Below are 15,312 nucleotides of genomic sequence, written 5' to 3'. Positions count from 1 at the left end.
CGGCTGTCAAATTTAAAATTATAACGTCTTTAAAAATTAATAAATTTAAATAAAAATGTATTTGTGTCCATTTTTTAGTAATATTATAAATGAGGTTTAAATTCTTAACTTTAAATTTTTGTAATTAAAAATAATATTTTTGAATAAACCGCCTTTTCCTCAGAAATGACAATCAGCTGGTTTCTGGGAGGTTGATTCACAAAATTCAATAATGGGTTTTTTTATATAAAATTTTAATACTTTATTTATTTACAGTTTAAAAAAAGGTGTGTATTGTGAAAATGTCCAGATTTTTTTTATGGAATTTATCGAACAAACTACAGTTACGAAATGAGATACCAGAAAAAATTAAAAAAATAACTAGCATAAGTAATCATATTTATATTTTAACAACCGCCAATAATCTTTATCATGGGTTTATAAAAACCAACGAACTTGAGCAAGAACAATTAAGTGTGGTAAAAGTTGATGGGGTACTCTTAAAAGATATAGATTGTTCAAACAGTGAATTATTTGGTGTTGATTTGTCAGGAAAAGTTTTAAAGTACACAGATAATTTAGAAATTATAAAAGAAATCTTATTAATAGAAGATTCTAAACCATGTCCTCATGGAAGTATCGGAACAAAATTTAAAATGAAAGTAGAAAAACTATCTGTAGGTTTATACGGAAATTTATACATAACAGATAATGGACAACTTTGGGCGTCTGGAAATATGCATCAAATTGGAATAAATAGTGATACCCCAAAACGCGTTACCTTTTTTGAAGAAAGATATGTTTATAGTGCTAAAACAGGAAGTGATTTTGCTATTGCAATAGTTAGTAAGCAACACAATGATGAAACGATAGGTGTTGGCGAAGAAATATTAATTTCAACTTGTCCAAATTGTATATGTTCCTCACAACTCACTTCTCCCACTTCCCCAAATTCTTATTCAGAAAGTTGTCCATCAGGAATCCCAATTCCAGCCAGTTACGATATTGAAACAACTTCCACCAGCAGTAAAAGTGATAGTACCTGTTCAAATGACACTAAACAATGCATAAATAACTCTGGTTCTACAGAAAATAACGATAATAATGATAAAAGTGAAAGAAATATAATTTTTCGTAACACAGAAGCCGCAAGGGAATTTTTAACACGACAATTTTCATGGATGTCCTCAGCCGGAGAAGAATATTTAGTTGAATGTACCGAAAAACCTACCCGAATAATTAAAGAAAATGTTAGTAATATGGCTTCTTTAGTTTATGAAGGTGTTAAAACCGTCGGAGATAAAGTGGTCACTTTATCAAGGCATATGAGTGGTAGTTCTGATAATAATGAAGTTCCTGAAAACGTCGAGGAGATCCATTTACCAAGGGTAACCTCCAAAGATGAATTTGTGTGGTCTCTAAGTCAAGGAACGTCCGAAAAGGATTTATCTGAACAAGGTTTGGAGGAACGATGTAATTCAATCGTGAAGAATGGATTTAATCTTATTAATTGCGAAATTTGGACTTGGGGCAATATTATTCATGGACAGTTAGGTATGCGTTTCTTGGGTATGTGGCTGAATCATTTTCTTGGTGTGCTGATTTGTTTTTTTTTAACAATATTGATAAAATATTATTAAAAAGTTTTAACATTTTTAGCTCATCTTTGATGTGATTATTTTATTTGGGTTTTATTTTGGTTTGTTTCATCTTTAGCCATCTATTTTTGCATGTTTAAAATATTTTTAATTGCTTCTAATCAAAGGATGGTAGAATCTAATGGCCCCTCTTCACTATGGCTCATGAAATGGTTAAGCAATGATGGCCAACTCTGTGGACATGCCACTGCGCAGTGAGCTGCGCATGATGGCGCCCTTTGATGTGTGGTGTCCGACCGCTTCCAAAGCCATCACCATTATCCACTACTTATGGTCACTTCACGCCATCACCCCTCTACACAATGGCGATGTCTCGCAGTGGTCCATGATAAACCATAGTGACGAGGGGTCATAAGAGGATTGCTATGTGTTAGCAAATGTTAGAACTAACACTAGACCTAGAACTAGAAACAATCAGGTTTAGTTATCTTAAAAAACATATGGCTAAACCCAAAGGTTTCTAGTTCCAGTGTTAATTCTATTTTTAGTTCAATAAAAACATACAGCAGTCTAGAGCTGAATAGATTCTACCGTCCTTGGTTCTAATACTTTAACACTCTTGATTTTTAAGTTAACAACTATGTGTTAAGGAATTAAAATAGCTTGTATATATAAATTCATACAGCTTTTGTAATGCTTTTAATGTATCTTTGTAGTGAATCGATTTTAATGTACAGGCTGTTTTGGTAAGTCGTGGCATAACTGTAATCACAAATACTAGAGTAAAAATGATGATGATTCCAGTAAAAATTTTTTGTCTAAATCTACAAGCAACCTTGCACGTGATTGGTTGAATGCGAGGAAGGTTCACACACAGGCAATTTTGAATTTTGATTTTGAATTTGAAGGTTAGGTAATTGATAATTCGACAGTTTCGTGTCATTATTGTATATTTTGTGTTCTTAAACCCTTTTTTATTATATTTTGAAATAAATACACTCATAACTTCAATGTTAATTTGTATGTATAGTGTTGACGATAACAAACGAAAATAAATACAATAATAAGTAAATAAATAAATAATAATTATTAATTTAAATTTACCGCCAAAATATCTAGTGATATTTTCTGGTGATTTTTTCCAGTGTAAATCTGACTTTCGCGTTTACTCCTCCTGGTTTAAAAACAGAGTATAGTTCTAGTGCAAGTGTTAGTTCTAGTTTTAATTATTATTCAGCGCTAAGTTGTATATTTTTAAGTTTCGGGTTTAACCCTGTGTCTTCAGACGCTGAATATTAGGTAAGGTTAGTTTTGTTTACAAACATTCATTATACCATGAAGTATTCTTTGGCAATTAGTAATGGCAATTATAGCGTGAAGTTTTCTTTTGTAATGTCAATTATAGCGTGAAGGAATGTGAGGTAAGGTTAGTTTTGTTTACAAACATTAATTATACCATGAAGTATTCTTTGGCAATTAGTAATGGCAATTATAGCGTGAAGTTTTCTTTTGTAATGTCAATTATAGCGTGAAGGAATGTTCGGTAAGGTTAGTTTTGTTTACAAACATTAATTATACCATGAAGTATTCTTTGGCAATTTGTAATGGCAATTATAGCGTGAAGTTTTCTTTTGTAATGTCAATTATAGCGTGAAGGAATGTGAGGTAAAGTTAGTTTTGTTTACAAACATTCATTATACCATGAAGTTTTCTTTGGCAATTATACTCTGTTTTTAAACCAGGAGGAGTATTTTAAATTTGTCACCAGATTGACCTTGCACGTGATTGGTTGAATGCGAGGAAGGTTCACACACAGGCAATTTTGAATTTGAAGGTTAGGTTATTGAGAATTCGACAGTTTCGTGTCATTATTGTAAATTTTGTGTTCTTAAACCCTTCTTTATTATATTTTGAAATAAATACACTCATAACTTCAATGTTAATTTGTATGTTTAGTGTTGATGATAACAAACGAAAATAAATACAATAATAAGTAAATAAATAAATAATAATAATTATTAATTTAAATTTACCGCCAAAATATCTAGTGATATTTTCTGGTGATTTTTCCTAGTGTAAATCTGACTTTCGCGTTTACTCCTCCTGGTTTAAAAACAGAGTATACCTTATAATATACACCTTATGAATGAGTTTTCTAAAACAAAGAGTTTTCACGGAGTGAATAATAGCGGCGAATAATAATCATTATTCACGGGTAGTCAACTTGACAGACTAATAATAATTATTTGAAACGTGAAAAAAACCTAAACAAATTCCTTTTTTCGTATGATTTAAGCATAAATTAATTAAATTTTCTAAAAAAAACGACGTTTCATAAAATTGACATTTAATTTTGACAAATTGGTGTGAAGTTGGTAACATTGAATTTGACGTTTAAACTTTATTCAAAAATTTATTTAAAAAATAAATTTATAAGTATAATATATATATATAAGTATAATATATATGTAATGAGCTATTATTCACTCAGGTTAATTATTCCACTCGCTACGCTCGTGACATAAACTTAACCTTAGTGAATAATAATATACTATTTTGTAATTTGAAACGGTAATGAAAGCTATTACAGTACTCAAACGGGTGCTGTTATGAGATTTTAGTAACATTTTATGGAACCAGTTCAAGTTGGTGACATTGTGTCATTAATTTTTCTAGTTGTCAATGTGACAATTTTTGTCTATGGATGTTTAAACACATTCTTAGCATCGAATACAAGATGAGGACATTGAACTCTGAGCAACTTCTCTTATTTTGGGAGGTGTACATGAACCATTTTTTTCAGGTAAATACATTTTGTGTTTTGACAGTTTCTAATTGTCAATTCAAATTTCTATTTTCAAATGTTACGGTGTTACCAACTGCTACATACCTATTTCCCTACATTCTCAAAATTTATTTTATTTTTGTTAAAAAAAGGGTAAAAACGCGAATTACAAAAAATAGCATAAAAACACATTTCATAAGACTTAAAGCACTCATTCATTAAAAAACAGGTGGCTTCGTTACTCGTTTTTCGACTTGAATTCGTGCATTTCAAGCGTGTCTCACTTCAAACTTTTTTTTTAATATACTATTATTATACAACCGTATATGTTACTAACTCATAGCGTTCATAGTTCCTAAGATATTAAGTGTATGTCAGATAATAGTTAAAGCCATACAAATAAAAGAGGATAGTATCCAAACCTATTAGATACAGCGTGTTCATAAAGTTTAGCTACTTTTGATGCTACTTTCAAATGGCTTTTTCATAAGTTTTTTAAATAGAACGCCTGTATATTGCGTGCTGGTTAAATTGCCCATCAAGTTCTCTTTAATTAATGATAAGTATGTCTAACTTTAGAAGTTTTACTAATATATAGAATTTAAAGAAAACTTGAAGAATTGAAAAACCCTATATACTATCCTCTACCTACTGGCTTTGACTACTATCTGTCATACACTTAATCGCTACGCTCGTGACATAAACTTAACATTAGTGAATAATAGCGCTCATTATATCATATAATAATATACTATTTTTTAAATAAATTTTTGAATAAAGTTTAAACGTCAATGTGACACAAATTTAATGTTACCAACTGTAACCAACTTCACAACAATTTGTCAAAATTAAATGTCAATTTTATAAAGCGTCATGTTTTTTTATGAAAATTAATTAATTTATGCTTAAATCATATGAAAAAAGGAATTTGTTTACGTTTTATTAAAATCAAACCTTTAGAAAGTCCTAAAAAAATTAAATTAAATTGACGTTTTTTGAAATTTTGACGTTTCAAATAATTATTAGTCTGTTAAGTTAATTACCAGTGAATAATGATTATTCACTGTATATAAGTAACAGTATATAAAATTTATATACTCTCCATTACGCCTAAATGGAACAGTCTGTATAAGTGAAAATAATTTTACGTAATAGAAAGTGGTGAGTCAAACAACTTTTATAACAGTTTCAATCGGTTTAGTAAATATTGTATAAACCCTGTATAAATGGCTAAGTATCCTAAGTATGGGCCTTAAAATTAACAAGTTTTTAAACATTTTCTTAACCCTTTACGCCAAACCCATATCCACACTCAATATCAGAGGCATGTAAGAACCACAACCATATGATTGCGTTCATATGATTATTTTCACCACGTGACAAATTTTACTCTAGTATTTGTGATTAAAATTATGCCACAACTTACAAAAACATCCTGCCTGTATAGATATTTATTTTTATTAAAACAATTTGTAGGTCTTGGTGATATTATAAAGAGAGAACGTCCAATGATAATAACAAAACTATCAAATATAGGGGCTATTAAGATATCGGTACAAAGTTACCACGCAGCCGTTTTAACTTTAGATGGTCGAGCTTTTTTGTGGGGTCGAAACGATTTTAATCAGGTAACGGTTGATTCGGATATGGATCAAAGTTCACCGAAAATGTTTAATAACGTTCAATCGTCGGAACGTGTAAAAGATTTATGTTGCGGTTCATATCATACGTCCGTTTTAACGTACAATAACGAGTTATTTTATACTGGGAAGACGGCAGCAAAACTCGTAAAACTTCAAACGTCTGATATTAGTACAAATGATATAAATAAAAAAATGCAAAACATGAATAATTTCGAAAACAATGAATATTTTATACCGAATAAATTGTTTTCTACGTTGAATATAACGGGGTTAAATGAAATTTTTAATAACAATGAGTTTATGGTACCGTATTTGTTAAAAGAACAAGAGCATTTAGAGCAAATGTTAGCAATACAAAGTGGTTTTATAAAAATTTTGCAAAAGAAAAATTGTTCTGATTCAACAATGTTGTACGAAAATTTATGTACAACTTATATGGAATTATTACATTTTAATGCGGCTAATGTAAAAACTTTAGCGGATTATTGCAATAATAAAATAAGCGAATGTGATGTTGTTATGTTTAAATACGTTGAAGAACATTTATTTATTTATAAAAACTATTTAAATTCGTTATATAACGTATTAAGTATAAGTGGATGTAAATACATATCGAGAATTTTAGATATTCCCTTAGGTTTATATAAAAGTATCGATGGAAATAACTCATTTAAGAAAGATAAAAAAAACGATGAAATGCTCATTAACACAATACTCATGAATCCTTACAATAAATTAAGTTATTATTTAGAATTATTTTCGAATATGATCAATAACACGAATAAACAGCAATATCATGATATTTATAATAAATGGAATAGTTTCGTTGAAGAACAAGAGGAACTATTAAACGATGCTAATCGTACAAATGAATTTTGGAATAATTTCGGTAAAACCGTAGAAAATTTAAAAAAACCCGAACGTAGATTAATTCGAGAAAGTCGATCGTTTCCAATAAACCTTCATAACGCGGGTTTATTTTCTTCGCACTGGTTCATACTTTTAAATGACTGTTTTGTTCACATTAACGGTTCTTGGATAGTTAGACATGATTTAAAAACAATTTGGGTTGAACCACAACAAGATTTATCAAACGGACAGTTTCAAATTTCATTAAAAATGCCGGAAGAAACGATCGAGCTTTACACAATTCAAGCTGAAGATAAAATTCAATGGTTTCATACTTTACAACAAGCGATTAAAAATGCACTAGGAAAATCAAACGCCCATCAACCACCTTCACTAAGAACAGCTTCTTATACATTTACGAAAAACGGATATTACAAAGATGCTAATTATACTGGAAGGTGGTTAAACGCTAAAATGCACGGCTCCGGAAAACTTACCTGGATTGATGGAAAAATTTACACAGGACAATTTAATAACAACCAAATGCACGGATTTGGTAAAATTACCCTTCCAAATATAGGCGTTTACGAAGGACAATGGAAAGATAATCAACAAAACGGCTTTGGAATTTTAAAATATACAAACGGTGATGTTTATAAAGGTTATTTTAAAGATGGTCAACCCCACGGACATGGTTCTTTAAAACAAGGCAATTTTACCGCATCCTCAGCTTCGATTTACATTGGAGGTTGGATTTTGGGCACAAAAAATGGTTATGGGGTTATGCACGATATCGTTACTGGTGATAAATATTTGGGGACTTGGTTGGATAATAAAAAACATGGAAAAGGACTAATCGTTACATCAGAAGGGGTTTATTATGAAGGAATTTTTAATCAAGATGTTCTTACGGTAAGATATAACTTAATAAATAGGATATAGTTGAGAAATGTATATTTAAGTGGTATAAATAAAATGGTAGTCTTGCATTACACACTTATTTAAGAAAGCAGGTTCGATTCAGCATATTCTACCAAGTGAAGTTACTTGGGTCCAAATCAAGAACATATACTGTTTTTGGCTTCAGAAATAACCTTAAGAATGTTTGGATGTCTGAGAATACGTGGGATCTAATTAGTTGTAGAAAGGAGATAAAAACAGGATTAAATATTAGCAAGACAGCAAAAAGCTTAAGTACAGGCAGAGTATACTGCAACCGACGCTGTAGTAAAGAAAAGTATGGGAAATGATGAGAAGTAATAGACAAACAAGCACATAGAGCAGAGCTTGCTGCAGCAAGAACTGATGCCAATGACCTATATAGCATTACAAAAATGCTGCCTTCAATAAGAGTAGACTTCTAAGAGGTAGGGATGAACAACTGTTGACAACACAAGAAGACCAGCTCAAGAGGTGGAAAAATCATTTTCCCAAGATTCTAAATAGAGGACAAGAAAGTATCAATACACTCCGCATCATTCCTCATCATACTTGACTCTCTGAAGATCATCAATGTATGTATTATCAAGAGATGTATGTGGAGTATGAGTATCGAATGATGTATACTCGAAAACGTACCGATCTAAGCAAGCAAATTCTGGGATGAGATAAGGATGTATTCTATCACCCATACTGTTCCTCCTAGTATTGGATAAAGTGATGAAAAAAGTTACAGAAAGAAGGTGAAATTGCATTTCGTGGGGGATGCTACATAGATTTGAGGATCTTGAGTTTGCAAACACTTGCCTACTCTTACAAGGATTTTATGACATGGAGGAAAACTTAAAAGACTGCAAGATGAAGCAGAATCAGCAAGTCAAAAAGGACTTGTAAGAGAGCACAACCCAACAAGTCAAGAAGAGGAAATGGCCTTGTGTTGGCCACAAGCTAAGGAAGCCTCATAGAGCAATTGGATGTTAGCTCTTGACTCAAACCTCCACGGAGCATGGAGAGGACGGAAAAGAACTATTGAGAAAAAAGCGAGTAAACATTTAAACGCCTGATGAGAATTCCAAACATAGAAAGATACTCTTGCAGAAAAACACCACAGTATATTTCCTCATCAAAAAATGCTTCTCTTTTCTTATATTTTTTTTTAATAAAATCTAATCAAATCCTTACAACTTTATAATACATTTCAACCCATTTTCATTATTAAACAATTTCCGCTTTGAAATACAATACTTTAATAAATTAATTTTTATAGGGTAATGGTTTAATGATATTAGAAGATGGAACATTTTACGAGGGTGATTTTAAAGGAACCGGAATTTTGGGTGGAAAAGGAATTTTAACACTAACTTCTGGTCACACTCTAGAAGGTAACCTAACCGGTTCTTGGAACGAAGGGATAAAAATTTCAAATGGAGTTCTTTCGTTATCGAAAGAGATCGAAGTTTCACCGCCGAAAACGTTCAGTACTTTTTGTACTCCTGTCGATCAAAAATGGAAATCCCTCTTTAGATATTGCCATCAAATTCTTGGAACGACCGAAGCCAACGTTAAAAAAACACCCGATACGCAAAAAATTTGGCAAAATGTTGCTGTTGTTATTTCAAATTCGTTCCAAGTTAGTGTTAAAAATAAATCGGATCGCGGAATCGAAAATTCTGTAAATAATTTGGATACTATTCCTCAATATGGAAGGGAAAGTATCGATTCGAATAGTTTTCAATTGATTAAACAATATGTAAATAAAGCTTTTGAATGTTCCTATCATCCTTTAGGGTCACTTTTAAGTGACTTAACTGTTGCTTATACAACGAGTTATGGTGGATTAAGACCACACGCATTATTATTAGTACACGCTGTAAATGAATTAAGATCAATAACTGAAAGATTATTTGATATTGTACGGTTATTATTCCCAGCTCTTCCTAGTTATGAAGAACAAGTTATTGTTAATGGAAACGCCATTGAAGAAAATGTTGTTAGTTGCCAATCATTACTTTACCCTATTATTTTACCACGAGTACATTCATCTCTATTCACACTTTATACTTTAAAATGTAAAAGCTGCGATGCTCAGTATTGGAAAAGATTAATCGAATGGAATAAACAACCAGATTATACACTTATGGCGTTTTTAAGTGTTAATCAGTAAGAGATTTTATTTAAAAAATCTTAATAAAAATTAAAATGTTTTTGTTGTAGGAAATTCTTAAATTCCGAAACTCAAGAACCACTTTCACCAATACCAAGAGTAAAAGATCAACATTTTGTAGAAGCGATTGAAACATTGCAATTATTAAAAACAACATTTTCACCAATTGAAAAATTAAACGTGATTCGAAATACATTTGAGAAAATGACGGATGCTGTTCAAAGAAAATTGGGAGATCATTATAAATGGAATATGGACGATTTATTTCCGGCCTTTCTTTACGTCGTTGTCAGAGCGAGAATACCGCAATTAGGATCGGAATTAAAATTTATCGAAGATTTTCACGATCCGAATGCGAGTATCGGCGAGTTAGCCTTGATGTTTACCACGTTACAAGCGTGCTATCAACAAATACTTTTGGAAAAAATTTCGGTTACCTGAAAATTAGTCAACAAAAATAAATTTAAATTAAAAAAAGGCGAAAACATATCAAATTTGATTTTTTTTCTGTAAATAAAATGTGTATGAAGAAAAATTATGTGTATGTGGTCGAGAACTGAATTTGTTTAAAAGAAAAATTAAGAGTAACAACAAAAATTTAAACGTATCTGCCAGTGTTCATAGATTAATTATATAATTAGGTATTAAATTTGTGATATTAATTTCTTAAATATTCATTTATATTAATATTTTGTATTATTCTAATTGTTATCATTTTATTTGATTTTATTTTTATGTATGTAATTTATTATTTATGTTTAAATAAAATGTACTAAAAAGGATTTGAACTCATTTATGTTAATTTTGCAGTTTTTGCATATATATATATATATATACACATATAAACAGGTGCACAGCTCGAAGGCCCGTTCGTGACGTCACGCATAGGTAAGCAATTACTATTTCACACTTTGAATTAGAAAATGCTTAATTTATTCTATTCATGTTTTGTGATGTTGTTAGTTTGAGACTTAATAAGGTTCATAATATAACAAATCTTGTTCCAGTTCCACAATCTAATGCTGAATAACAAATAAAACTAGAACTAACACTAGATCTAGAAACATTCCGGTTTAGCCGTCTTGAGACGTGCGGCTAAACCCGAATGTTTCTAGTTCTAGGTTTAGTGTTAGTTCCAGTTTTACACAAACACTATTACTAGAACTAAAATTGTCACCAGAACTATAATTCTAGTTTTACTACAATAAAAATGTACTACAATCTGGCGCTGATTAACAATTAAAACTAGAATTACCATCCTTGATGTATACATCGCATAGACAACTCGGGGAATACCCCGAATTTATATATAAACATAGAATAGAGCAACTTGGGGAATAACCCGAGTTGGATTGTATCTATGAGCGCTAATATTTATATTTAAATATACTCATCAATCACAACATTAAATAGGTTTTTCTGTAATTTCTTTACTCTAAATGTAAAACAGGTGTCGTGAGATACTTAGTCATGCTAATTACATATCATGTATCAATGATGCAGATGATGAGACTACTACGTACTAAATGAAGATGTTTATTAGGTAAATTATCTATAATGAAAAGTTTTTTTTTAAGGAATGCAGATTTATTATAAATTTATTACTTATAACAAGTAATAATACACCATTTCACAGGATAATAAATGACAGGCAATTTTTTTTATTTACAAATCATCAAAGGCATATTAATGTTCTTTCACAAAGACAAATTACATACGAAAAACACTTAATATTGTACAAGGTTATTTTTAATTTACAAAATACTCGCGATAAATAAAAATACGTTTGATTTAAACAAAGTAAATTAGTACATATTTATTAAATAATAGTAGACAAAACAGAAAAACACCTCACATCAAAACATTAAGTATTTCGCTTTTTTTTGACCCAATTACTAATTTCTTCCAATTTATTTAGTATTTTTTTAATAGTCATTTATGTGTTAATTATTTATAAGGCTTATAAAAAATTACGTAGATAGTAATGTCTCAAAATATGTTTTGTCAATTATTTTAATTAATTAATTCTGGTTTATTTTTATAGTAAATTTGTTACGTAATTATTTGGTCCAATACAAGTCGTTTTTGGGGTTAAAGTTTTCTGTTTTATCGAAATATTTTTAGGTACTTTTTACGAATTTTTCATTGTTGTGTGTGTGTTTTCTTTGTTAGTAATCCGCGCTACAAATTATTTTTTAATACGGTTTTTTTTTCTAACAAGCAAATCTCAACGTTTTTAACCATAGTTAAAAACTTATTTAGATATATATAAATAAGATATCCTCTTTTTTTATAGATATTATAAAAAAATGTGAGGTATTATGTAGAATATTTGCAGAATATTTCAAACCTACTCCTCCTCCAAAAGAAAAAATAGAGAAAAAAGATATTAAAAAAAATATACAAAAAAAAGGTGATAAATTATCAACATAACTATATACACATTTGTATAGATTTATTTTTTTTAAACAATCTCTATGCGTATATGGAACATATAATTAATAAAATATATTACTTCTTATTGCGTTTCTTTTTTTAATTAACATAGTTTTTTAATGTCTACTGTACAATAATTATTCTTTAAATAAAAACCAATATAATAATAACGTGATCTACTCGAGCAACAACATTTATCTTTCTTTTTAATTTATTTAATAATAAATTAATGAATAAGCTTAATAAAAAAGATAAACTTTGTTGTAACACATATTTGTACTTGAAACTATATTAATTTTTTTCCAACAAATGCAAACATTATTTTACATTCTAGGATTTTACATACAAAAAAATATCAAGATCAACTTTACACCGTTTCAATAATTAGTATAAAATCAATCTAACAAATTAATAAAAAAAAAAAACAATAATAAAAATTAAAAAAGCGTCGTTATAATTATTAAAAAAAAATTCTTACCAATTCTAAATGTGATGTTTCTTTTACAAACTTATATCGATATATATTTTATAATAAAATTATTATTATTATTTATCAATAAATTTGTTATAATTATGTTGCAATATTATCTTTAAAAAATGTTCGAATTAATTCAATGTCTTTATTTATTATCCAATATGTTTATAACTTTTTTGTACGTAGAATGGTGTTTAAAACAACGTTTAAAATTTGCAATATAATAACATATTAATTGTAATGGAAACCAAGAAATAATCTCAAAATTATGCCATGATCATTTCTACGGTAGAAACTTACTTTATTGAATGATATCTTGATATTTTTGTTTCTGGCTGATGATTGCAGAATAAATATTATTAATTTATTTATATTTTTTAAATTTACCGCTTTCAATTTATCATTGTAAGTAATGAACGTTATCTTTCTATGGTTTTCTTTAAAACTTAATTGTGGAAAATGTAGAAATACTAATGAGGTAACTGTAATTATTCGAAAAAGCTTTTCGCTTTTAACCTTGACTATTTCATTTACATCATTGAGTTGGTCCATTTTCTTTTATGAAGTTTTTGTAAAATTAAAAAATTTACAATAATTTCTGTAATGTCTGTTTATAAAACAATTCGTTATTGTAGTTGTGAAAATTGTAATGCTACATCTAGAACATTATCATAAATTAATTTTTTTCTTCAGAAGCTTAACACTTGATAAGGATGTAAGCAATGAAAACATTGTTGACATCAATAATTGCAATACCTAAATCATCTGTTGAGGTTCATTCACTCAGAATATTTTATAATGTGATATTTGATATAAAAGAAGTTGAACGAGTTATAAGCATGTGAATGCAGAATACATTACATGCAATAAGTTTGAATATGTTATAAGTTTTCCAATTTGGCCACTATATGGCTATGTTAATACGACTTTTTGAACTTTGAATAGATGAGGAATATCACGGCATAGTCAAACCATAATTCGTACAATAGTTGAAACACTTATATATCATTGGAAAGCCCATTAAACACATAAGATTTAGACTTCATCAATTAATCTAAATTATATCAAGGGGCTTTGAGTAAGAATTTTGATTCCCAACAATGATTCTCGAAAAATCTAACATAACAATAAATTTTCTGTCTGAAAATTAAAAACAAAAAATATTTTTAGAGTTGTTCGCGAAATTCACCATTGTTTTCTGGGTACAGAAAAATTATTATTGTGAAACATAGTTTGTTTTAAATCAAAAATTGATCATCTGCCGAAAAACATGACTAGATGTAAGACTGGCTTTACATGGGAAACATGAAAACATTATGCCAAAAGTTTACAGCTTTTGATGACTTATAATGAAGACTTACTTATACCGTTGTATTTCAACCATCTTGTTGGTAACGTTTTAAAATGCGCAAAAATAGGGTTGCAAGGAAAATATTATCTTTAATTGCTCAGCGTAAATTAGTCAACATCAAACCATAAAAAAAAAAAAAATGTCAAAAAAAAAACATTAACACTCATAGACTGATTTTAGACACATGAAGTATATTTTGATTATTCCCAGATTGTTCCTAATTGCAAAAATGTTAAAAGCAGTTGTGTGAGCACAGTGTATTGTGTTTGTATCCTCAAATTAGATGCTGTAAAAATGTTTATTTGCCGGTTCGAATCAGTTGTTCAAAACGTAAAGTTTCGAAAGGTGTAAAATTTATGAAAAACATCAAAAAGAGGAAACAGTTGCAATTATGAGTGTAATAATAATAATAATATCATGAACTCATCGCGTTTTTATCTATTTATCACAATTAAATAAATTTCCCAATGTAATTAGCAAGAAATGGAATGCATTCGAAATGGTAAGTCTTAATGATTTAGACTAACATGGTGAAATTTAAGACTTAAAAAAATAACGAAAGCTGACATTTTTTGTATATATTTTAGAATCGCCAACAAATATATGAAAGGACTAAACAACGAGATAAGGAGAACGTACTAGGACTTAAGAGTACTTTATACAAACTAAAATTGTCACTAATTTGCAAAAATTTCAGATGGAAATAGCAGAATCTCTACAAAAAAAAAGTATAATTGATCAATAATGTCGAAAAAGGAAGATACTATCGGCCAATATCAAAAGTGTAAGATGAGTTTATGTTTTACCACAACTATAGGATATCAGATTTTATTAATATTTTAATAATTCACAATTGACTAGAAAATACTCATTATTACAAAACGGAAAATTTCATTCATCATTGTTGCATTTCACATTTTGTATTTCAGATAAAAAAATATTTTTACACATCAAATATGGACCACATCAATAACATTTCGGGAGTACGAGAATCTTCAAACTCAAAATCATGTTATGGAAGTGGTTTAGCCACAACACCTAAGAGAAGAGAACTTTTTAGTTGGATTTAACAAATAAATAGCTTTTCCCAGAC

The 15,312-nt window shown here is 29.2% G+C and overlaps 1 protein-coding gene across 2 annotated transcripts; it reads left to right on the top strand.

The window, feature by feature from the left end:
• Positions 1-182: 182 nt before the first annotated feature.
• Positions 183-10,739, top strand: LOC111427812 (Amyotrophic lateral sclerosis 2). Of its 2 annotated transcripts, none has more exons than XM_023063131.2 (4): positions 183-1,533; positions 5,839-7,766; positions 9,061-9,953; positions 10,008-10,739. In XM_023063131.2, the coding sequence occupies exons 1-4, from the start codon at positions 282-284 to the stop codon at positions 10,396-10,398; spliced, it is 4,464 nt and encodes a 1,487-aa protein (XP_022918899.1). In that variant the 5' UTR covers positions 183-281; the 3' UTR covers positions 10,399-10,739. The 2 variants fall into 2 exon arrangements, with proteins under 2 accessions (XP_022918899.1, XP_022918898.1); XM_023063130.2 differs by having other exon boundaries at positions 183-1,548.
• Positions 10,740-15,312: the final 4,573 nt, after the last annotated feature.

The sequence above is a fragment of the Onthophagus taurus genome, chromosome 6 (genome assembly GCF_036711975.1).
Source record: "Onthophagus taurus isolate NC chromosome 6, IU_Otau_3.0, whole genome shotgun sequence".
Lineage (NCBI taxonomy): Eukaryota > Metazoa > Arthropoda > Insecta > Coleoptera > Scarabaeidae > Onthophagus > Onthophagus taurus.
This window is presented reverse-complemented; position numbering and strand designations above follow the sequence as displayed.

What these genes read in the sequence shown, in the direction of transcription:
- LOC111427812 (XM_023063130.2), top strand. Translation starts at nt 282, where the DNA reads ATGTCCAGATTTTTTTTATGGAATTTATCGAACAAACTACAGTTACGA. An exon ending in GTTAGGTATGCGTTTCTTGG is followed by an intron (nt 1,549 to 5,838) that starts GTATGTGGCTGA and finishes AACAATTTGTAG; the next exon opens with GTCTTGGTGATATTATAAAG. An exon ending in GCGTTTTTAAGTGTTAATCA is followed by an intron (nt 9,954 to 10,007) that starts GTAAGAGATTTT and finishes TTTTTGTTGTAG; the next exon opens with GAAATTCTTAAATTCCGAAA.